Below are 24,270 nucleotides of genomic sequence, written 5' to 3' on the forward strand. Positions count from 1 at the left end.
ACTAACAACATCTCGTCTGTCCTCGAACTCTAAGGACTACCTACTCTAGTCAAACACATGAAAGCTGTACGATCCTTCTCCACTCCCTTCCCACTTATGTCTCAGCAGGAGCTTGCTCTTGGACACACATGCTCTGCTTACCTGCTCATCAGCTGAAAGGTGGGTGGGAGTGAAGCCATCTGTACTATCCCCTCCACTTCTGTGCGGGGAGGGGTGTGCACGACTCTCCAGTACATATACAAAGAATACAATTGGAATTTTAACAAACTATTTACCCGTCACTAATGACACCAAGTGAGATGAAATGACTGAAAGGAATGGGGGCTGATCTGTGCTACACTCTGTCCCTGTGTGAGGACAGCACACTAATCTCTACGGCGCTGTGACATAGAAGCTGCTGAGTGGCCATTGCTGCTGCTTTTAGCCAGTTTACAGTGGGAATCACAGCAAAAAGCAGAGCAGGAAATGTGCTGCTTGGGCAGGAAAGGAGTGTAAATTAACTTTTACGTGTTGACAAAGCAGGTTTGGAGAAAGTAGCAGTTGGCAAAAACCTAAAACCATACCAGGGACTCAACTGTGTCTCAACTGAGACAACTGGAAAGGTTCTGTGATCAAACCTCTTCTCATCAAAAGCTCAAGGTGTAAAAACACATCTCTTTTGAGAGAAGAGTATCTGGAAAGAGGGCCAGGAAGGCATCTTGCTGGTGAAGGGCCACACAGGAAGTCATCATCCCACCCAAGGCAAACTGAGCAGACACTCAGAGACCACCACTCTCCTGGCTGTTCCTCAGGCTGGCGGCAGAGCTTGGCCTTGCTCACATGATGCGAGCTTTGCAGAAATGTAGAAGGTAGGAGTTATGGAGGCATTATGTTTACTCCAGGGTTCCAGGAAGACCAGACAAGTATGTAACAGAGTCAGATTCTCTTGAGAGATCCCTTAGGAAGTCATGTGGGAAGCTTAGAGGGTAAACATTAAGTTGCAAGGAAGACCCCAGCATGTTGGCGATTGCAGAAATAAGAGCTCTTATTCTTAGGCTGAAGGCAAACGAAGAAAGAAGCCATGTCAGCCACAGCTAGCAGGACCTGGAGAAGGACTAGTGAAGCCTCCTGAAGCTCAGATGATGCCCCGTGCACCTGACATGATGGATGTGGACCTGTAGGAGTTAATGCCCTCCTAGGCTTCAGGGTTGCTTTAGTCTCATTTTCTCCCTTAAGAATGGATAGTTATCCTCTGTGCCATTGTATAGTAAAGTATAGTATATTAAATTACATTAATTATATCACTTTCTTTTGATATTACGGGGGCTCACAGATTAAAGTTTACTAGACAATGTTGAAACCCTGTGGCTATGGGGACATGTGTGCAGGACTGGATCTATTTTGCATTATGAGATAGCCATAAGTCTTTGGGTCCTCCAGACAGGATGTTAGGTCTGAATCTGAAATACCCTCCCCGAGGCTCTTGTTCTAAACACTTGGTCCTCAGCTTCTGACAGTACTGAAAGGTGGAATCATCTGCAGATGGGGCCTGGCTGGTACAAGTAGGGCAGGTCCCTAAGACTGAGGTTTCAAGGGTAGACACACCCTTGTCTGCAGTCTAGCTGTTTCTCTGTTTAACTGGTCCACTGGGAACAGCTGTGCACTCTCACTCCCACTGTCACAGCCAGAGCCACTGCCATCTGACCCAGCGCTTAGAGCACACAGATGCTGTCTATTTTGCCACAGTAAGAGAAATAACACCTGTGTTTAAAGGCTCAGGCTTTCCTCGTTAAGGGCTCTTAAACCGCATCACAACAGGAACCTTTCCTGAGACGTGCGTTTTTACCTGGCTCCTGCCGCTTACTGAGCGCCTGTATCACACAGGTCAGTGCGGTTGGTGCTTTGTGCTCACTGGTCTCAGTTCTACAGCATTCTCACGAAGTGGGTGCTACCCTTGGTTCTGCCACTGCAGAGAGACTGACCCCAGAACAGTTCAGGAGGGCCGCAATGACTATTTATGACGTTTTGTCTGGTTTTAATACTTACTGACCAAAGTAATGGGCTTCATTCTAACTGAAGCACATCAGTGTAAACTTACCCAGACTAGCTTACAAATGAATGAGACCAGATTATGGTTATACTATGGCTATTTTATTTGGCTTTGACAATTACTGGGGTGGGGTGGGGTGACTCCTAATCTAACTGATGGCCTGGCTACCTCCCCAGTGGTGCACCCCAAATACTAGCTGTCTGCAATGGTGGCTTCCTCCTTTCTCCTGATCTCTCCTCTCCACTCTCAACTAAGTAACTCAAAACTACTTACATCTAATCCCTCCAGTAATTGGCTGTAGCTCATTTCATTTAACCAATAGTTTCAAATAAAGGAACAAGGTTTGCACAAGACTGTCACAGGCCTAGATCTTCTGACACAGAATTTAGCATTACACAACACAGCAACAGAGCAACCCCACACATACATAACGACACACATACACCGAGTTGGACCCGCCTGTCTATACCCGTTGTTATCTTCTTCCTTTCCCTCTTCCCGCCTGCTACACCCCTAGCCCCTCAAATTCCTCCCATCGGAGAAAATATGAGACATGTTGTCTGGAACTGGCTTTCAATTAACGTGATCATTTCTAGTTCTGTCTCCCTGTGAAGAACATCATTTTGTTCTATACAGAGGAGTAAAAATGGTGCATTTTAGTCATCTATTCATCTGCGTATGGACATCTAGGCTTCGAGCACAGTGACAAACACAGATCTACAGGATATGGCTGTTGGGGCTTGGTTCTAATGCTTTGTCTTAATTTGGTTCCCTAAATCACATGGGAATCTATGTGTCCAGATGCTAAGGGTCCCTGTCCCCAACTGGTTTTTGATTGATCGGCAAAGAGCCAGTGGCCAGTGGCTGGGCAGGATAAAAGAGGTGGGACTATTAGATTTCCTGGATAAGGGATGAAGGGGAGAACAGGAAGCACGCCATGGCTGGGGCATAGGATGGACCATCCCACCAAAAGGGAAGCAGAAAGATCAGACTTAAAGGCCCGACACCACGTGTAAGAATCTGGGAAAGTGGCCCCAGGAGCTACTCCCCGGATTGGTCTGGGGTAGCAGAGGTAAAGATTTAGCAAGTATTAATTCAAGAATACGGGAGGGGAGTATGTCATTGAGCTAGTCAAGGCATATCAAAATTAAACTGGTGTGTGTGTGTGTGTGTGTGTGTGTGTGTGTGTGTGTGTGTGTGTTTTCATTAGCAAATCCAGAAAGCTCTGGCAGGTGGCTAGAAGCACAATCACCCGCCAGGAGGGAGCTCAAAGCTGTCTAACTATTCACCGCTCCAGGGCCTTACATCCTTCGAGGTACTTGCCAGGACAGTGCAACTGTGTTGTGTCAGTTGTATAAGTAACTTCCACACTGATGACTTCCATCCTGGTGACTGGATGAACTTATTTCCCCACCCAGTGTCTTAAGTGTTCCTTTTCCTTACATCCCTGCAAAACCCCTCACTGGAGCCTGATGGCGGCCATGATGGGGGCCATTCTGACAGTGAGAGAGTCTCATTGCACGTTTGATTTGCATTCCCCTGGTGCCTTCAAGTTTAGACATTTTTCTTGCATTTGTTGGGTACTCGTACTTTTTCATTTTCAAATCATCTGTGGCTAATTTGCTGACTAGATTAACTCCTTCCAAAGGGTTTGTGTACTTACGGTTTGGAGCTTGCTCCTGTCACCTGAATAGCTAGCGAGATGCCCCCATTCTTTCCCTGAGTCTTCGCTAAGCTCTTGCTTGTATGACTCCAGCTGGAGTAGCTCTTCAAGCTTCTTCTGGCTGTTTGTATTAGTGTCTTGCTCAGGTCTAGCTAACACATGGATAACTAGCTCCCCAGCTAACACATGGATAACTAGCTCCCCAGCTAACACATGGATAACTAGCTCCCCAGCTAACACATGGATAACTAGCTCCCCAGCTAACACATGGATAACTAGCTCCCCAGCTAACACATGGATAACTAGCTCCCCAGCAGCACTTACTATACAGAGCATGGCCCCCATGTATGTTTCTGTCAAGAACCAGATGATGGTTGCTCCATGTGTCTGATTCGGGGTTCTTTCTCCTTCAATGTCTCCATGCCTGGGCGGCTGCCAGCACCATACTGTCATTTTTAGCCTTACCCTAAAGACTCTTTACTTTGCTATTGCACCACTGTGCCTTAATATTACCTATACATATCAAGCTTGTTATGCACGAGAATGAAATTCTCCACATGCCCTCGAACCTTCCTCTTACATCTCTTGGTGAATGACACTACCATCTCCTACTTGTCCAAGCAGAAACCCAAAGGTCAATCTACTTTTATCATCTCCCCTTCTCCTCGGGCAGTAGATACTACTTCTTCTAATGCACTCTCTATACTACATTTATGCATCTTTCTGCACTGAATATAAGCTCTACGTGGATAAAACACAGAATAGTACCTGTTCACATCAGACAGGAGGGGGACACCTGCTAAGTGTCGGAGTAACGGAATCAGCCCATAAGGGGCTTCCTGCTTCTGATCATGTCATTCTCTGACCCCTGGCCCTGTTCTCATTAAGGCCCGTCTCATATTAATCTTAAAAAAAAAAGTTTCAACTTCTTCATGTGTAAGAATAATAAGCCCCATGATTTGGCTCACACCATCTTTTAACCTTTACCATTAGCTTACCTGTTGTTGTTTTTACCATATGCATACATAGTCTAGATTCAGTTTCTGAAACTCTGATATTTTCAGCCCCATGTTCCTCTGCCTCTAACAGTCTACTGGACTACCTTCAGTCAGTTTGTTCAGCCTCTCACCCAGCTCAGGAAGTATGTGTCTATGTTTAGGACAGAGAAGGTCATCAGACTAGTCCTGACTTCTGCAGATATACTACAGCCCTTGCCATCTCTAGGAGTGAACAACTCAACTGCCATAATTTTTGTAATTAAATCCAACCGAAGTCTGAGGACCTTGGGCACTTTTCTGCTAGCCCTGCTGTCACCCAGAGCACCCAGTTTCCAGTGGTAAGATTTCTAAATGCATACTGATTTAACTGTTCAAATTATCAGGTTTTGAAATAAGGCATAAAATACCCTCGATGTAATGAAAAATTGGTTCTATGTTATAGCTGTTAAGAAGGTAAACAAAGATAAGGAAAGGAATAAAAAAGCCTAAAGAGGAAAGAAGACAAGTATTCCTCCGGATGAATGCATTTTGAAATCCACAGAGGAAAAAAGTGGAGTCTAACTGTCACCCTGATTAGATGCACCGGAGCCGACTGCCACTTGATAAAGGACCTTTAAAGTTGCTGAGAAGCCTCACATTTGAAGGAGGAGCGCTGTCTGTTAGCATTAATGATCTGCTGGGATGGAGCAAGGAAGAGGAGACACCAAGGAAAAAGCATGCTGCCACCATTTTCAATGTCCTGATTCCTAGGCTCTAACTTAGCTTACAGACTATAATCTTAATAATATGATTAATTCTCTTTCCCTCTCGGCGAACAGCTAGTTTCCTAGTTACCTCTAAAGAAGCTTATCTCACAACTTACATACTCCCTAAGACGAAGATATTTATCATTTATGGGTCGGCAAGATGGCCCAGTGGATAGAGGGCATGTGACAGGCCTGACAACCTACATTCAGTCCCAGGATTCCTCAAGGTGGCATAAGAGCAACAACTCCTGACAGCCACATTCTGATTGCCACCAGAGTTCTGTACACTGTGTCCGCCTGCTCTCCCATGTATGTGTATGAGCCCACACATACAGACACACTAAAATCCTACAGTGATACCACATGTGGACTTCACCTTTGTGTAACTTTAAAAAATGATTCCAGGTAAATGCGCGCGCACACACACACACACACACACACACACACACACACACACACACACTGCCTGGAGTTTTGATTACAAGTGTGTACTGCCACACCTGACTTTTTGTTCCATGGATTTTTGAGATCAAACTCAGGTCCAAGATAGACACTTTATCAATTGAGCTATCATCTTGGCCCACAAATATCTTCACTAATTTCAGTTTACGTAACTATCACGGAAGAATCTGAAATAGGCGTTGTCTCTAGTATATACAAACAAATGAAATGTTAGGGTGGTAATAACTTGTTCACGGTAACACAACTAGAAACCATAATATCCAAGCTTAGGTCTATCTTATAAAAATCATGTACTTGCTCTCTCCCAATACCTCCCAAGATATAAAGTTTCATCATTTGCCTAACACTTTCGTTTCACAACCATCTCTGGAACAACTGACACAGCCCCATCTAAGGAAGGGAGGTTCACGGGCAGCAATTAAACCGACAATTTACTCCTATTTACTGAATAGAACACAGTATGGAAATGGAATGGTGTGGGCTCATCCTGGAGTACCTCTCTGTAAATGACATCTGGATTCAGTGAAGCAAAAGAACTACTTTGCTTACACTGACATGGAATCCAAGGGATTAAGGAATTTTCAAAAAAAGCAAGCTACCCAAAGCCTGCCACACCTAGGGACGTGCAGGCCTTGCTGGTCTGAGTTTGGCCCTTGATCACTGATTCTGTTGCCTTCTCTAGGATGTTAAATGCGGATGCCAACCATCAGTCCACCACGTGTCTCAAAGTACAGCTATACTTACCCATAATGCTATTCAGAAAGATCCTAAAGACTTTTCCATAACATCTAATCTAACTCGTATCGTTTTAGTGTGTCCATACAAAGCCTTCCTGCTCTGAAGTCTCCGTTATATCTGGGAATTGTTTTAGGAGCTCTGAATTTGGACTGATCTGGCCAATGTCCACAGACTGACTTATTACGAAAAGGAGATCACCTGCTCCATGTCCACATTCTGTGGCTCACTTCCTTTTTAGCTCATTTAATTTTACCCCCTAGTTCAAGGATCAGCACACACTTTCTGTAAAAAGAGATCTTCATATAGTTTAGGCTTTGTGGTCAAAGTCTGCTGCCAGCCTTCAGCTCTATTACTAAGGCACAGAAGCAACAGAGTATATCATACAAACAAGTGGCTGTGTTTCAATAAACTTTCCCTCTATGGTACGCGCTTACCCTGATACATTGTTTCATGAAGAGAAACACATGTTTAATGTTTTCTCACAGGTCTTTATTTTCAGATACAGTGTGACAGTCACTTGTCTTCCCTGATATCAGCTCATTTGTTCCTTAAGACAGTGTGTGTCCTCCTGTAAGTGGACAGGAGGAACAGTTTTTATGCATCCAGTGCATTGCCATCACCTGTCTTCATTACTGGTTTGATGCTTACCATTTTTCACCTTCGGCCAATGGACCTATTATATCAATGGATGCCTTTTGGCATGAACTGCTAGTCTCTGGTAGTTTCCCTGCTTTGTGATGCAGAATTACCCAGTCATCTGTTGTGTTTTCTACACCACATTGGAACCAATCATCCATCCCATGACCCCTGAATCCTTTCTGTGACAAATGGTAGTTAGTGACCATAATTATGGCTCTGGCTGTGCTCACTGCTATGGTGTTATTATTGTAATAGTTCACTGGAAAAGCATTAAAAAAATACATAATCTCAACATCTATGAACAAAGGCTTACTGCACTCAAATTCTTCTAGAAAATAAATCTTGGCTGCAACTGCATAAGAAATTTCCCTGTAGCTTACTTATGGGGCCATTTTGAGTTTGGGAAAACAATTAAATAAATTATATATAAAGCATTCAAGGTAATAATTAGTAAAAGAATTATTTAATACAAATTGGGTATTATTTTTATTGAGAACTTTAAAAATATTTCAGCCTTTGATGTACTTTTATGACTCATAGAAATACAAAAAAACAAAGATTAACAAAAACTTATCAATTACAGCATTACTTATGAATGTGAGCAAGCTATAAATAACCTAATGATCAACATCAAGAAAGTTTATGGTGAAAAGATATGTTCAGGTTATGTCAAATAATATCCAAAACACATGAGCCAAAAATTAGCATTCCTAGCAGAGGATGAACACACATTTCACTGGGCCCTAACCAATCTTGTTTTGTCTTTATTAATGATTCTGAACATTTGATAGAACAGTTTGATTTTTACTTGTTTGCTAAATTGGTTGGTGGTGTTTTTGAATGCTTCTGAAGTTAATCTTCCTAGCTTTATTAACTATCCAATTACTGTTCCTATATGTTGTCATTTGTCTATCTACTAAAGAAAAAAGAAAATTAACATTTGATGTAGAAAGTATATGTGTGAGCATTTAATAGCCTTCCAACAGACCCTGAGGGGAGGCAGTATAAAATCCAATAACCAAGCATCTTGCCACTAAGAAGTTTCAATTAAGAGCAAACTGGAATACATTCAGAAAACATTAATAATCCAGCATCCCTGGATCATCTATCAGTAGACTCACAACCAGATAAGTTCGAGTAATAAATTAAAAATGATAAATGCAAGAAGAATTAAATCAGCTTGTTTACAAAGAGGCGCTGAGTTGAGGGAGGTCTCCAGGCAGCACAGCAAAAGTGGCAGCATAGTGCCTTAGAGCACAGGTCCTACTGCTGTACCCATGGGGAGAACTTGCCAGACCGGCTGTTCCTGAAGCTTTCAGGATTTCTCTTTTCCAGAATCAGCATAGGGATGAAGTTTCCAGGTTGGTACCAGCTTGATTTCTCCACGTTCTATGACCCAACTACATGGTATCTTCACCATTAAGGTATTACTGCCAAAATAGAAGATCCCCCAAACCAGTAATGGCCAGTACTGTTTTGGGGTAGTGTTTATGGGACCCACTGACCAATAACTTGAAAAGAAAGAACTCATAGCCTGTGGTATATGGCTGGGGAGGCATTGTTTCTCTTATAGCCTAACCCCACTTATATCCCTCATAAATGCATATGTATACACTTTAAGAAGCTTCATTTGCTTTCTCAAGTTATTAAGGAAAAAAAAAACATGAAGTAAAACTGGGGAGGGCAGCACAGAGTGCGCAGCTTCACTGTCTGGGTTCAAACCCTGGTCTCCTGTGTGTGATTACTGCAAAACCACCTTGAAATGATGAACTGCAGAAGTCATCCTTCTTAATTTGAAAACGTACTAGGAAGCTGAGCCATCACAGGCCACTGACATGGGGAGATGCCCTGTGAGAACGCCCACTCTGCAGGTTTGCCACTGCCGCATGGCTGTGTCATGCCCTAGGTGGAGAGAGCCTGCTGGGCAGCCAGATGCATTCATTCAGGCTCTCTGTGCTCTGACTGGATGCAGTGTGACCAGCTGCTGCTAGCTTCTGCTATCTGCCTTGGCTTCTTCAGCAGGGCAGATGCACTGTGCCCCTTGGACTGTGGGACCAAATAAGCCCTTCTCTCTCAAGCTACACTCGTCAGAGAACTTTCTCACAGCAATAAGAAAAGAAATTACAATAGGGATGGGCGGATAAATGCAACCCGATAAGAACCAGGAAGTAAGCACCCTTTGCTAGTTCAGCTGACCTGCGACAGAGGTGTTAAGAAAATTAAATGTGGAAAAAGTCTTTTCAACAAATAATCCTACACAGAAAGTCACATGCACAGAGAATGAGCTGACCTACCTCACATTAGATTAAAAGATAGGCCAAAATGGACTAGAGACCTTAAAATAAGGGCCAAATGACACAATTCCACAAAAACCGCAAGAAAAGCCCAAGAGTGAACCTTGACTTAGATTGGGGAATGAACTGCTAACTCCAACAGGAGCCTACAAAACAAAAGGAAACACACAAGTCACGACTGTCTAGAACTGCAAACAGCTGCATGCTGAAGGACACTTTAGGGAAGTGAAAGGAAACCTACAGACCAGAAGAAATGTTTGCAACCTATGCACCAAACGTTCTAAGTCCCGCAGCACCAGAACAAAGAGGAAAGCCAGCCAACTCACTAGAAATGGTCCCGGGATTTGAAGGAGATTTCTCCACAGAACATATACAGTCATCAATCACAGGGAAAAACAAGGAGAAAACCAAAAACCACATCACTGTTTTAACCAAAACATTCACTCCATACCTATCAGGGTGCCTACAGTTAGAAACGACAGCCGGCGAGGCATCTGTGAGGAACAGGGACTCAGGGTCTTTACTGCTAGAGGGAGCTCGGAACACCACTGCGGCTGCGGGGCAGCTTGGACTTAAAGAGTTCTAATATGAACCATGAATCTCACTCCTCTCTAAACATACAGGAAAATACAAAACGTGACAACCACTGAAATGCCACCCAGCAGGAATAAAGGGACTGTGGCAGAGCCACAGAACAGGACATGCTCAGGACAAATCCGGGAAGAAAGAACTGAGTCATGCTACAGCATGGGTAAATCATGAAAACATTTGCTAGGTAAAAGCCAGGAACAAAAGATCGCATATCGTGTAACTAGGTTTAATAAAACATCCAGAACAGACGTGGTGACAGAGTTGATTCATGGCTGTCAGGTTGGAAAGGGTTTGGAACAGCAGTGATGGCTAATAGGTAAGGGGGTGTCCTGGAGATTAGCAAGTATTTTCAAGGTGGGCAAGAGTGGTGGTTGCCAGTCTGTGAATACTGAAAACTGTGGAATTGTACGCTAAAGGTTGAAGTGTAAAACAGTTGATGTCCACAGTACGTATTTGGAAATAAAAAAACAAAGAGGCAGGCACAGTGGCTTACGCCTCTAACGCCATTCATCACACTAAAGGCGGAGGCAGGCAGACTGCAAGAGTCCAGAGTCAGCCTGTTCTACAGTGAGTTCCTGAACAGCCTGAGCTGCAGAGTGACTCCAACAAGCAGCAAACACAAACTGTGACATACGATGACTGACTGGATTGTTCTAAGAATGAAAGACTAGTGAAATATTCAAAACTGTTTGCCAGGTATGGTGCATGCATATAACCCTGGCATTTCAGAAGCAGAAATATGTGGGCCATAAATTCTAGGGCAGTAAGACCTCATTTCAACTTTATACAGCTGGAAAGAAATGTAACAGTCTTTGTTAACAAATAAAATTAAAATGTGAAATAAATTCCAGAAAAATATACAGAAATATCCCTAAAACTTGTAAGTGGGCTTATTCACTATGACTACTTCGTATATGAAAAAATTACACTTAGAAGCCAGACTTAGAAATATTATCATTTTCATTTTTTAATTAAGTTATTTCTGTGTACATCTGTATGTGTGTGTGTGTGTGTGTGTGTGTGTGTGTGTGTGTGTGTGTGTGTGTGTGTATGTGGGAAGGGGAGATAAGCACATGTGTGTGTGCACATGTGTGTGTATCAAGGGCAGAGGTCAGAAGAAGCTATTGGGTGTCCTGACCTCAGTGTCTTATCCCTTGAGACAGGGTCTTTCATTGAACCTAGAGTCAGGCTGGTGGCCAGCAACCCCAGAGATCTTCCTGTCTGCTCCCCGATAGTGCTGTGGTTACAGGACCATGCACAGTTGTTCCTAACTTTTGACATGAGTGCTAGAGATTTGAACTCAGGTTCTCAGGCTTGAGTTGGAAGTTTCACACTTCCTGAGCCATCTTCCAGACTAACATCATTTTCAATAGGTTTCTTTAAATGAAAATAGTAGAAACATCTATCAAAACACTATCCATAATAAAATCTAGTACCAATAAAAGAAATTAATGACTTAAATAAATGGAAATATTCATGGAATAGAAATTAAGAGTGAAGATGTCAATTTTTTTTTCCAGCATGGTCTAGAAGTTTAAAACTATATGATAAGAAAAAACATCTCACGAGGATTATTTTCTAGACAAAAATGAGCTAATTTGTCAGCATAGTGTGGAAAGAAATGGGAATCAGAAAATTTTGATGGAGAATAAAAGTAAAGGATTATACCATCCCACTTACGATTAATCACGAAGCCACAGCAGTCAGGCCGGTGTGAAAGGTGAAGTGCCTTGGAGTGGGCATGAGAGCGAACAGACTCTAGAACTGACCCAGCGATGTGCTCACTTAACCCCCGACAGAGGAGCAGCTCAGATGGGAAAGGAAATTGACACCATTTGTGAAAACCAAACTTCTTTACAAACTTTATTCTTGTAAAGTGATAAATCAAAAGAGATCTTAGGTCACAATGTACAACAATACGGTTTTAGAAAAAGAGAAAACCCTTCCCTATCTATAGTTGGGTTAAAAAGCATTATAACCTAAGCTGTAACTTATAAAGAACTGATAGGCTCAGCATCGGATGTAAAATTTCTGCTTTGTCAATGACACTTTCTGGAAGATAAACTATGGGCGCAGAGGGAAGTGTATGTAAGACCCCTAAGACTTCAACAGTAAATGAAAAACGATTGAAAATTAGAGTGAACTTGGCTACTTCATCCAAGATGGCAAAAAGAAAAAGAAAAAAAAGCATGTGAAAAGACGTTCAAGACTGTTAGCCACCTAAAAATGTAAAACGAAACCAGGAGTTACAGCTACATGGGCTTTGCACAAAACCAGTTCGTTATGGAGACCACCAGCACTTGGTGAAGCTATGCAGCTGTCACACACACTGGCCAGCACACTCACTAGTAAGCACTGTGGAGGGCAGCTTGGTGCTTCCTTCTATATTTGACTACATGCACGAAACTTAAGACATGGGAAATATTAAATATTTCCCACATACATACACATACACCCTTAAATATTCACTCTAGAGAAATTAAAGCTCACGCCCACACAAAACCTACCCATGAATGTTTACTACTAGCACAGATTAAGCTGAGATACATCCATACAATGGCATACTGCTTACCAATAAGAGGAACAAAATATTGAAAAATGTAATGCTGGGATGGCTCTCAGTTATGCTAACTAGAGGAACTAGTCTCAAAGTGCACAACTGGTGATTACCACATTAGTGGTTGGTTATCAAGGTCAGCACTGTGGGCAGCGGGCACAGCCATCACGGAATAGCAGGAAGACCAAAGTGATGGACCTCTTCTGTGCCCAGAATTCGGTTCCAAGTGCCCACTTACGTTAACATTCACAGAACCTCACAGCAGAGGAACAAGGTCAATTTGCCCCATAATTTTAAAGATAAGCTTAAAAGACAGTCACCTCAAGTTAGGACATGAGGAAATCAGCACACTTAAAACCACGCAAGGGCTGGAGGGAACAGTCCAGACATACACACATGGTAAACTGTTCAAGCCAACAGTGGCAAAGCAGACAGACAGTACTCAGAATGACAGGAGTGACAGCCACAAATGTAGAGAATGATTTAAGAGAAAATCATTATTTAGCTTAAAGTAAAATAAAATATAGATGAAGTGCTATATTCTAGGAAACAATAAATCAGCAACTGTGACATAGATAGACATTAGGAAAACACAAACAAAGAACCCAAGTAGTTGTGCTCCCTTTGGAGTGTCATGTCCACACCGCTCTCCTAAGGACGCTAACAAACCTTTAGAGCTGTACTGTCTGTTTGTAGGAGCTAACTCCCTCCAGAGAGCATAGACTTTTGTGTGTTTGATTTTGACAGGGGTCAGGCTGGCCCCGAACTCTTGGATCTTCCTGCCCCCACCCCTTCTGTGCTAGCATTACAGGGCAGTGCTGCCACACTGGGCTAGATTAGAGCCTAAAAATAAAAAAATGAAGTAAAACCAGGGACATAGCCTGTGCTCTAATCTCTTTTCTATATCTACACATAAGCCCACCAGGCCAACTACAGTTCACACTTTATTACATATTACACAACAAATCAAAAGAGCTTAAAGTTTCCTAGCACAAAAAAAAGAGACAAAATGCTAATTATCCTAATTTGATTAGATGCTACACCCCGTAAATATGTACAATGTATGTCAATAATGTCCTAGAAAAGGAATGTGGGGTTAAGTTAATTTAATTAGGTCACTGTATCTGTACCCATAGTTTTTCATGTGGTCTACAACTATTTTAGCTAGTACTCAGAGAAAGTTTGATAGCAGCACTAAGAAGAGAACTGGCTGTATTGTGCTTCAGACTGTTATTCGGTAGTATGTAAATAGGCACACTGTACCTGACGGTGATTTAAGGGACCCTCAACCCCTGCTTGAGTTCAATTCACGTGTTCTGTTCTGGCAGCCCCAGCCCCACCCCCAGAGCTCCTGCCTTTCAGATGGGAGCTTCAGTTCTCCTCAGGCCACAGGACCTAAATTACTTATAAACACATCTCATTTTCCCAATCTTAAAAGGCAAAAACAACCACAACTCAAATCCTGAACACTTCCGCATGCTCCATCCATTAAAACAACAGTGAAAATAATGGATGAGCAGTATGAGAACCAGGCAAGACTGGGGGCAGGCCAGGTCACAAGATTGGGTTGGGATGAAGGGAAAGAAGGCAAAGGACAGCTACAGGCCGATCCTACAGACACGAAGTCCAACAGACAGCAGTAAATGCATCTCAGCATAAAATGCTCATTACCAGCCTGCTATGGCACTCGACAAATGCTAAATACTCCAACACTAGGAACACCATGAATGCAATTTGCTTCAGTATCGACAAGCAAATTCATTTATTCAATAAGTATTGTCTGCTATTACATCAGGTATGTTCCACACACAACCAGCACTCTGTAATAATGTGCACAACTGTGAAACGATTCCATTGTCCTCGTTGGATTTGTTGTTGTAGAAGGTATGTCATTTAACATATTTCAACTATCAGCATTATGTGTGGTAATAACAGGTAACATGTTTCTTACTACCATTTAAATAGATTAGTATTAACACTTTGATTTCTATTACAGGCTTAAGCAAATATGTAGCTCCAATTAAAAATATTCTTTGGATTCCCAAACTAGACGACTCCTGACTTTGAAGCCGAGACCTGCTGCTGTACTGCACTCCACATTCTACTCTAGCAGACGTGACTCACCTTTCACTGGTGATGTAGGTATGGGATGTTTCCAGCCTGGCACTACGACAAGTAAGCATGCTCTCAACCCTGAGTGTGCCTTCTGGCATACATCTGTATTTGTGCTGCTGGGCTACAGGGGACATTATATTCAGTTTTAATAGACAGTGACTCTTTCAAAGTCTAGTGAGCAGTTCAAGCATGGTTAGTTGAACTGAAATCAGCCCTCAATAAAATTTACACTATCTTTGAAGATTTTTGCATGAAAACCTAACCCAGAGTATCTCCATAATTATTTGCTATTGATTTTACATACAAACACTTTAGGCATACTGGATTAAATATATTAACATTAATTTTGTTATCTTTTTATTTTTAGCATGGTCATTGGAGTGTGTGTATGTTTGTGTGTACATTTTTAAGTTTTATTATTAATCTTACATAATTGAGAAACAAACACTCTCGAGAGGTAACAGCCCCTAAATGAAAAGCTGAAAGACAAGCAAGTGGCAGCCTAGTGAAGACAGTGGATGAGAGAAAAAGATAAACCAGGCAGAAGAAACATCGAGTTTCTTTGCCCACCAGGGGCAAAGAAGTCCCCCTCCCCCCATGGCAGGACCACTGCGGAGGAAGGGCAGGGATGAGAGATGCTGCTAGGGTTTCCGGTGACTTACTTATTCATGTGTAGGCATGGACATGTGCATGCATACCTGTGTGGACCACCCCGGCATATGTGTAGAAGTCAGAGGACAACTTGTGGGAATTGAGTCTATTCTTCTATCATGAGGGTCTCAGAGACAAACTCAGGTGTTTTGGTGGCAAGGCCTTTACCAGCTAAACCACCTCACTGGCTCTACTGCTAGATTTAATGCAAGAAAGTTACATTAAAAACAAACAAACAAACTTGTATTTATTTCAGAAAAGTCACCCTGACTTGTATGTGCAGCATGACTGAATCACTCCTGGACTAGTTAGCAGCTGTTACAACGATGTAAAAATATTACTACATATTACTAATGTTAATAATAAAGCAACAGGCCTCTACACATGGAAAGCATAGAGTGAAAAGCACTCTATCACTAGTCCCAGTATGTCTTCCCTTTCTGCTGACCTTACTTGCTGCTGACCTTCTAGCAATCATGGCATGTTTTATGACGCTGCTTTGTATTCTAGTAGTGAAAGGTTTTAGTATCATGAGCAAGCAACAAAGAACTCCAGTATCTGAGCCATGCTTCAGCACGCACTAGGTGTGTGCTCATTTTGCATCTTCTCTTCCTCCTATCTGAAAGGGGTAAGTACCAACCGATGAACGTCTACTGTGCTCACTTAATCCTAAGACTGAAGGGCGGATACCATTTTTATTCCCTAAGAACTGAAGTGTTTAAGCAAATTAAAGAAGGTATCAAGTTAGACTCCTTCACTAGTGAGAGAATCAGTTTAAAACAACTTTACTTCATCCGACTGATTCTAGGCAGGGCACGGGACTAGCAAACATTTCGGAAGAAAACAGAGAATTATTCTGTCAGACTCATCTACCTTGATGTTCTGGAACCTGCCAAAACTATATCATCTATAAACAAGTTACATAAGATCCAGTAAAAAGGTCCTTTATTATTCCAAATTTCTTCTGAAAATCACCAGTCTACTAATACATTGACTTTCCAATGGCATAAAGCCATTTTATTGATTACTTACTTCAAAGCACTGAATGTGAGCAAAAGGGTTCTTGATATCTCACTTCCACATGAACCCTTGGATTCTTGCCTGTCAACTCTTCCGACTGCATGAAGTTATGCTCTACACTTAGTGGGAAGAAAGATGAGTCCGGGAGCCGAGTCTTCCGTGAGAGCCTTAAGCTTCTCCTGCCATCCTTCGCTGTTCTTGTCATTTGTTGCACAAGCTTTTCATCAGTATCCCCCCTAGTATGTAGTATGGACAGCATGTTTCTCACACTGAATGTCCTTATGATTGTCTTTTCTAGATGCCTTTCCCAAGGGCCCAAACGGTTGTTAGGCTAAATGGAAGGGAGAGAAATCATCCTCTGTACCCTTCTCCTCTTCAGTCTTACCTCTTGATTCAGGTTACATGACTTCAAGAAAATACATAGTAACAATGTGATTACATCATCCCACCCCACACTTAGGCGCCCAAGCACAAACATACCTCCCAGGAAGAGAGAGGAAGCTCCTTGTTAATCAACAGGATATAATACCCATCCACCTCCCCCACTACTTGTGTCTCTCACTGGGCTGGCGGAAGTTTCCTGACTACCCTGACTACTTCAAATGTCTCACACTGTATAGGAAAAGTGATTGAGTCAAAATAAAAACTCTATCAAGTCATTTAAACCTCTTCAAAACTCGAAGTTTACCATGGTCATCAAACGTCTTGGTCCCTGTCCTTACTGTGGTCATCCACTAAGGCTCTACAGCAAGCGTGTCCATATATCTGCGATGTCTAGCTCTTCCTGATCCGAGGCCTCTCAATATATTGCTCCCACATTCAAAGCTCTCTGACTGTAACTCATGGTTATCTATCACTTGGGTCTTACAATGACCCCCATGAAAGACATCCATCCCTAATTACATCATTATTTATTATCTCCATGCTTGGCAGTTTCTGCGCAGAGAACTTGCAACAATTTATTAACTAGAGTGTAAGAACCATGAGGGCAGAGACTGCCCACAAGGCAGAACCTAACAGTACCAGAGATAAGTGTTCAACAGATGCAGGAACAAGGGAGAGGATTAGCTGATCACTCCGCTGACTTTCTAGTGATATAATCTCAAGTCAATTCTCAGAACTTCAATTTTCTCTCTTATTAAAAAACAATGTTGTATACAATTACTTGGTGGGACTGACTGAAACTGTCAATGACTAATGTCCAAGAACAGCACCCATAACAGTAAATGATGAAAGCTTAATACAGTAAAGGTCAGTTTCTTTCTCTTTAATGATTAGATGACAGGACCTCACTAAGCTAATTCATTATTGAAATTATATATGTGTATGTGTGTGTGCATGTATGTATGCAGGTGTGCATGCATGCAAGGAATGTTAATAAGTAGTATACATCTATCAACTCTTGTCAAAAAAAAAGGAAGAATAAAGTAGGACTGGGGTGAGGAGGAGAATCTAGATGGAACCTTAGTAGTTAGAGGTCAAAGCAACTTTTATGTGCTTATAAAAACTTGCTGGAGAGATGGCTCAGAGGTTAAGAGCACTGACTGTTCTTCCAGAGGTCCTGAGTTCAATTCCCAGCAACCACATGTTGGCTCACGACCATCTGTAATGAGATCTGATGCCCTCTTCTGGTGTGTCTGAGGACAGCTACAGTGTACTCATATACATAAAATAAATAAATCTTTAAAAAAAAAGACTTGCAGCAAGAACAGATTAATGTTCATTTTCAATCCCAAAGTCAAAGCATTCTTTCTATTTGCTTAAATGTACATAAACTTCATCTGTGTCCATCTCCTGTTTAACATTCACTCTTTAGAGAATATTGCTAATGATATTTTTAAGAAAAACCACCAATTATATAAAACAAAATACCAGATCAGAAGGAGAAATTCCCTTTATGTTTCCATAAATCTTAAACTTTCTATTCTCCAGAAAAACACCTTGACTCAGGCCTGGCGTTTAATGTGTTCTCTTCACACTGAGGAGTCTGGAGCAGGTGGACTGCTCTAAGTTGGAGGCCAGCTTGGGTTACAGAGCAAGCCCCTGGCTTTAACATCTACATTTTAACATTTTCTTCTAAGGGCTGCTCACTCTTCTCTGGTTTTCTTCAGCGGAGTTAGACTTTCTAGGAAGTGTCTACACCATTTACGACACCTCCCTCAGACCTCTTCCAAGCTCCAGGAATGTAGACAACAACCCTTCTAAAAGCTGCCACTGCACCCAAGCCCCTAGAATTGGGAGGAATCTGCTGCCTGTCTTCAGTCTCCCTAGGATAGAGATATAATTTAGATTCTGAACTCAAAGGAGGGTTTATATTAAGCAATTAATTCAGTTTTATTCAACATATTTTATGTAATCAAGCCTGACTTTCTCAGAAGTAATTGGTATCAGCTTAAAAATTTTTCCCTTCTGTTCTCGTTATTTCTACCACTTTTCTAAAATTGGAACTTCTGGTCTATCCTTACACTGGGAAAAAATTTAGTCCTGCGGAGTGTTCTATATAATTCATGGGGAAGACTGACCCATTAGATATGAAGTGAAGAGTGAGGAGAATATCATACCCTACCACAACGTCCAGAACAGCAGGTGTACACTGAAGCCTCTTTCCGTAAGCAGATGGCAGCTCAAAGAGGACCACCACCACAGGTCAGACGGCATACATCAGGGTGAGTTTCAGCAGGAAGTAACCTGAAACTCTCCAAGGCAATTATAAGAACATAGACAAGTAAAGCAAATGTTCTAAATCATATTCTAAGACTTCATCTAGGGCAGTGTTCCTCAAATGAAAGTGGGCTAAGAGCTGGAGTCAAGATGAGCAAATGAGGGAAGGGGAGGCAGAAGATGGGGATGCAGCATGTCTGAGTGTACCCCAAACAGAAGGCAGCACCTCTCGAACTGTGTTTCTTTCTCCAGATGCACCTCAGCAGCAATGTTCAATGTATTTAAAGGGTGGATTTGTGTGACAGATAGCAAACCTGGACCTAGGAGACAAGCAGGAAGTGATAGAGCAGTGGCACTGTTGCAAGACTGCGCTCTAGCGCCTGGAAGAGACAGGGATTTGGAACTCCCATGCTGTGGCGAGGCAGGCACCCTGGTGTGAGCAACTGACTGGGACTTCTCCCTGACCGTAGCCTAGGGTGACAGCCAGCTAAGCTCCTCCAGCTTATTCAAAGCTATTCAGACAGAAGAACGTCTGAAAAGTAATACTGGCCCTGGGACAACCTCAGAAAGCATTAACTGTAGGTTGATGTATAATCTAAATTCATTGTATACTTTTACATACTTGAAACTTTGAGCAAGACTTTGGCGTCTGGAAAGATAACCTGCGGCTATAATAGTCACATATCACAGTTCGCCAACAAATAAAAAGTTATGTAAAGGGTGTAAGCACCGAATAAGGATTATTAAATCTATATGAAATATTTCAAAGGTTCACATTTTGGTTAATAGCCAAGAGTAACTAAAAAAACAAACACCAACTTACAAGCAAACAAACAAAACAGCCTTGGAATTCCCTCAGTACCGGCTCAGAACCTTTCCTTAGCAGGTCTATGTCAAGTTACTCAGAATATTCACGTGTTTTAACAGAACTTTCTTATTTCATTTACTGATTCACTTACTTAGGTAAATTTGTGCGTGTGCAAGACCTGTGTGTGTGAAACAGGGTATGTCTGTGGGGGCCAGAGGACAGCTTTGTGAAATTTATTACCTCTTTCTATCTTATGTAGGTTCCAGAGATTGAACTCAGTCGCCAGGCTCTGTAGAAAATACCTTTACCTGGTGAGCTATCTCGGTAGTCCTTTATTTTTGAAGCCATACTTGTGTGTGAGTGCACATGTATAGGTATATTTAGATGGAGGTCAGAAGGCAACCATACATGTTCCTCCTCCTCAACCATACACTGTCCATCTTTCCCAGACAAGGGTCTCCCATGGGTCTGGAGCTTACCAAGAAGGTTAGACTAACTAATGATCCCCAGGGAATCTGGCTGTCTCTGACTTCCTGAGAGCATACCACACTGCCCAGCTTTTTACATGAACTAGGGATGAAATTCAGGACTTCAAGATTTTACTGAGACATCTGCATATTGTTTGTTTGTATGTACGTATGTATGTATGTATGCATGTTCTATGTTCATTCAAATGGTTCTGCTAGAGTATATCTACTATACATCACAACTATAACACTGACCACACAAACTCCACTATTCCAACGTTGAGTACATAGTTTAACTATTCTTACAATTGTTTATTTTTCTTTTCCTATTAATATGAACCCAAATCTGGGTGAGGAAACAGACACACACACAGAGCTGTACAGAGAATGCCTCCTGGCTTCAGGATGAAGAGTTCTGTTTAGCTCTGTCAATACAGTTCAATGTTTTGCCCATCCTACTGCCTCTTATTTCCTTATCATTTGAAACCCATGTGGCTGGAGACATCGACCTCTGGGGTAATCACCTGACAGCTTTATAACTATGGTCCCACAACGGTGGGAAAAGGAGTTTTGGCCTTTGACTTCAATTCCTCACTGAACACAAACGCCCAAGAGATAAACCTTTGTGCAGTACCTACCAGAAGTCCACTTTGTGTTTCAGTATAAAAGAATACACCAGGACCAATACTGCTTTACAGCCTCTGAAGGCAAAGGATCAAACACCAATGGCATGCGTTTTCTGAAGACTCAGCTTATTTATTTAGTCTGATCAGACGTCACATAAACTCAATTCTGATTACAGTGCACAACTGTAACATTCACAACTGGACATTCCTAATCACCCTAGATTAAAGATGCCTCTCACTTTCCTTTCTCCTGGGCCATTATACCAAACCTAGAGAAGAACTATACTCACCCCCCGGCTAGAAAAAAACAGAACATAATAGCTTATTGATCTCTGGTGTAGACCCAAACCCACAAGTCATCAGCCAAGCAGGGATAGAACTAATGGTGAAAAGTCATGTACTGGGTTTTCAGGTCCCACACAACCACATCGTTGACAGTTACTACATCAAATGTGGATGAATCCATCGTCCTCAGAAAAAATAACACACCACGTGAGTAAGGGAGCAACACATCCTGAATTATACTGAAAAGATTACCATTTCTTAGCTGCCAGGAAATGCCAATTTAAGTCCATTATATTTTTCATATAATGTGAAGTCTCAAGCTTTGAAAGTTACCATCATAGTCAATTCCACAGATAACTGCTTTCAAAAAAGATGCTACCATATACTGGGGAATATATGTTATTTATATGTTGACAGAAACCACTGCCATTGTACTACTGAATCACTATTTGTGGCAAATGACGTGGACTTTGTATAAGAAAAAAATTACCGCCCCCCAAAAAAACAAAAACAAAAACAACAACAAAAAAACAAACAAAAAGACCAAATAGCTTCTGTTTGTTTTTCTGGAGAACTCAAACCAGTACTCCAAAATGGATATATTAATTGTGTTCTCTGCAATACCCATTCAAAGAGTCAACTCATGAGAACTAAGGATGGTGAAGTCAACGCTCAAGCTCAGGTCTCAAGTGGTGAGCTGTCCTTTTAATTCCCCTTAGCTCTACTTCATACAAAGCACGGTCGTGACACACAATCAGCCTGCAATCCTTAAAGAAGTATCCTTAACCAGATCACAGACCGGAATGAGGTAACAGTCACAACAGTATCAGAGGGCAGAGATAAAATGACAAGTGAACTGGAAGTCAGGGCAGACTTGTATGCCCCAATAGAGAAAGACGGAGGTGGGGCTGGAAACTATTTTCTGGCCTTCTCTTGAGTGCAGTTACTGGGGAACAAGATCCTACACGCCCCAGACCCACAGAGCCCCAGGCGCAGAGGTGGAGGGGTGGGAAGGAAACAATTGGGGTGCTTTTGGAGGGAGTGGGGACCAAGAGAGATGGGTGCAACAGCAATTACACAGAGAAGAGAACTTCGTGCCTCAGAAAGGTTCTGGGGCAGGACCGTCCCGGAGGCGACCTCCCCTTCGCAGTCTCACGGTCACATCTTTGTGCGCGAGAGCTGTACACCCGGCAGCGAGCGCTAGAGGAGCGAGCCGCCCGGGCCCTTGCGCCGGGCTAGGGAGTCCACCCGCATGCCGCCGCTCCGCAAGGATCCCTAGCTCGGACCGGCCCGCCTCCATCGCCCCGAAGGGTCGGCGACGGCCAGCGGTCCTCCGCATCCCCGCGGGCAGACAACCCTCCCCGAACACCCCGCGTGGGTCTTTGTCCCGCCGGCAACCAGGGTCTCCCCGGGTCGCCCAAGCACAGCCCGTCCTGGAGGCCTGGGGGCCCCGGGGTCGCCCCAGCTTTGTTCGGTCAGCGGGGCGCGGGGAGGCGGACACTTACCGTACACCCCAGCGAGGAAAAGCAAGAGCCACGCCGACCCCCGCCGCGGAGACTCCTTTGTGCTCCAGCGACGGGCCATACCCACGGCAGATGGAGGGAGCGAGGAGATGGAGGAGGAGGAGGAGGAGGAGCTGGGGCCAGACGCCGCCGCCGCCGAGCCCCTGGCTGCTCCCTGCGCGCTCCGCGGCGGCGGAGGGGGAGGGGCGGGGCCGCCCGCGCGCGCTCCCTCCCGCCGGTCCTGCGTCGGCCGCGCGAGCCCCTAGCGGGCCGGCCTTCCCGGGGGCAGGGACGCGCAACGCGCGCTCCTGCGGGAAGCGACAGGGCCGGCGACTGCGGGGCTCGGGCCTCGCGCCGCACAACCAGCCGGCGCCGCCACCCGCCAGACTGAGCGCGAGCCGGCACCGGCGCTCATCCGTGCACTCGGCAATCCCCTGGCCCGCCTGCTTTGGTTCCCGCCCCGTGCTCCCCTGGACTCGGCGGAGCTCGCGCCGATTTCGCCGCTCCTGGTGCCCGAGTAGCGAGGCAGTGCCAATCGATGTGCGAGCACACGAACCCAGCCGGCCGCTGGGTTCCCGGGGCACCGGGGCTGGGGGATGAAGAGGGTGTTCTCTGACCGAGCTCCGCCATAGTTCCCGGCCTTGGTGTTGGGGCCCACCCCGAAGATCCTCGAGCTGATGGGCTATGAGTGGAGGAAGGAGGGGTGGGAGGGAGGCTGTGAACTTGGAAGTTCCGAGCTGTGACCCCCAACCCTGCTGGCTCCACTTGAAATTGGCTCTGCAGGGTCGTAGGTCCACGTGGATAACCGAGTGTAGAAACCTTAGCCAAAGGCTCTGGCGGACACATCCCGCCGGGCTACAGGGTCCTGCGCTTCTAACCTGGCAGGGAAGCCGAGAGGGCCCTTTTGACACTCGTGGGATGGGGTGGAGTGGACCTACGGTCTGGACGTGGAAAGAGGGATATCCCCGATACCCCCAAGCCTCCTTCAAGCTCCTTACAAGTATGACACTTCTTTCCCCTAAGTACCCATAGCGCTTCTATCTGTGGGGACACACTGGCGCACCAGACCTTCACGTTGTTTAAAGTGTTGTCTGCACCGTTTTGCCTGCTGTCCTTGCCGGTTACCGACACTGTCCATGACTCGTTGAAGATCAGTAATACCTTGTGCCCATACCCTGTGACACAGGCTATCTTTGGTCCCCGACAACCTTGTGAAATGAATATTATCCACGTTCTAGATAAGTTAATGAGACTTGAAGAAGTTAAATTATCCCAAACGTGTTCTACAGACTTTGTTTCCCCCATCCCAAAGTCAAGCACTTTCACAGTAACCGGAAACTCAAGCAAAAATGCTTAGTACCAGTTATGTTGAATTTTAATATATGCCTGGGGGTGGGGGTGGGGCATTAGATTTTTCT

At 43.7% G+C, this 24,270-nt stretch overlaps 1 protein-coding gene across 2 annotated transcripts in view; it reads right to left on the reverse strand.

The window, feature by feature from the left end:
- Positions 1-23,270, reverse strand: part of Lrp12 (LDL receptor related protein 12) — a 71,330-nt gene extending 48,060 nt beyond the window's left edge. Inside the window, exon 1 of one of the 2 annotated variants that reach the window (NM_001134883.1) lies at positions 22,856-23,018. In NM_001134883.1, coding sequence (NP_001128355.1) covers positions 22,856-22,934 — 79 coding nt within the window. In that variant the 5' untranslated portion in view covers positions 22,935-23,018. Of the gene's footprint in view, positions 1-22,855 lie in introns of both variants that reach the window. The other variant, XM_006241606.5, reaches the window with a different exon arrangement.
- Between the last annotated feature and the right edge of the window lie 1,000 nt (positions 23,271-24,270).

Source organism: Rattus norvegicus, chromosome 7 (assembly GCF_036323735.1).
Source record: "Rattus norvegicus strain BN/NHsdMcwi chromosome 7, GRCr8, whole genome shotgun sequence".
NCBI lineage: Eukaryota > Metazoa > Chordata > Mammalia > Rodentia > Muridae > Rattus > Rattus norvegicus.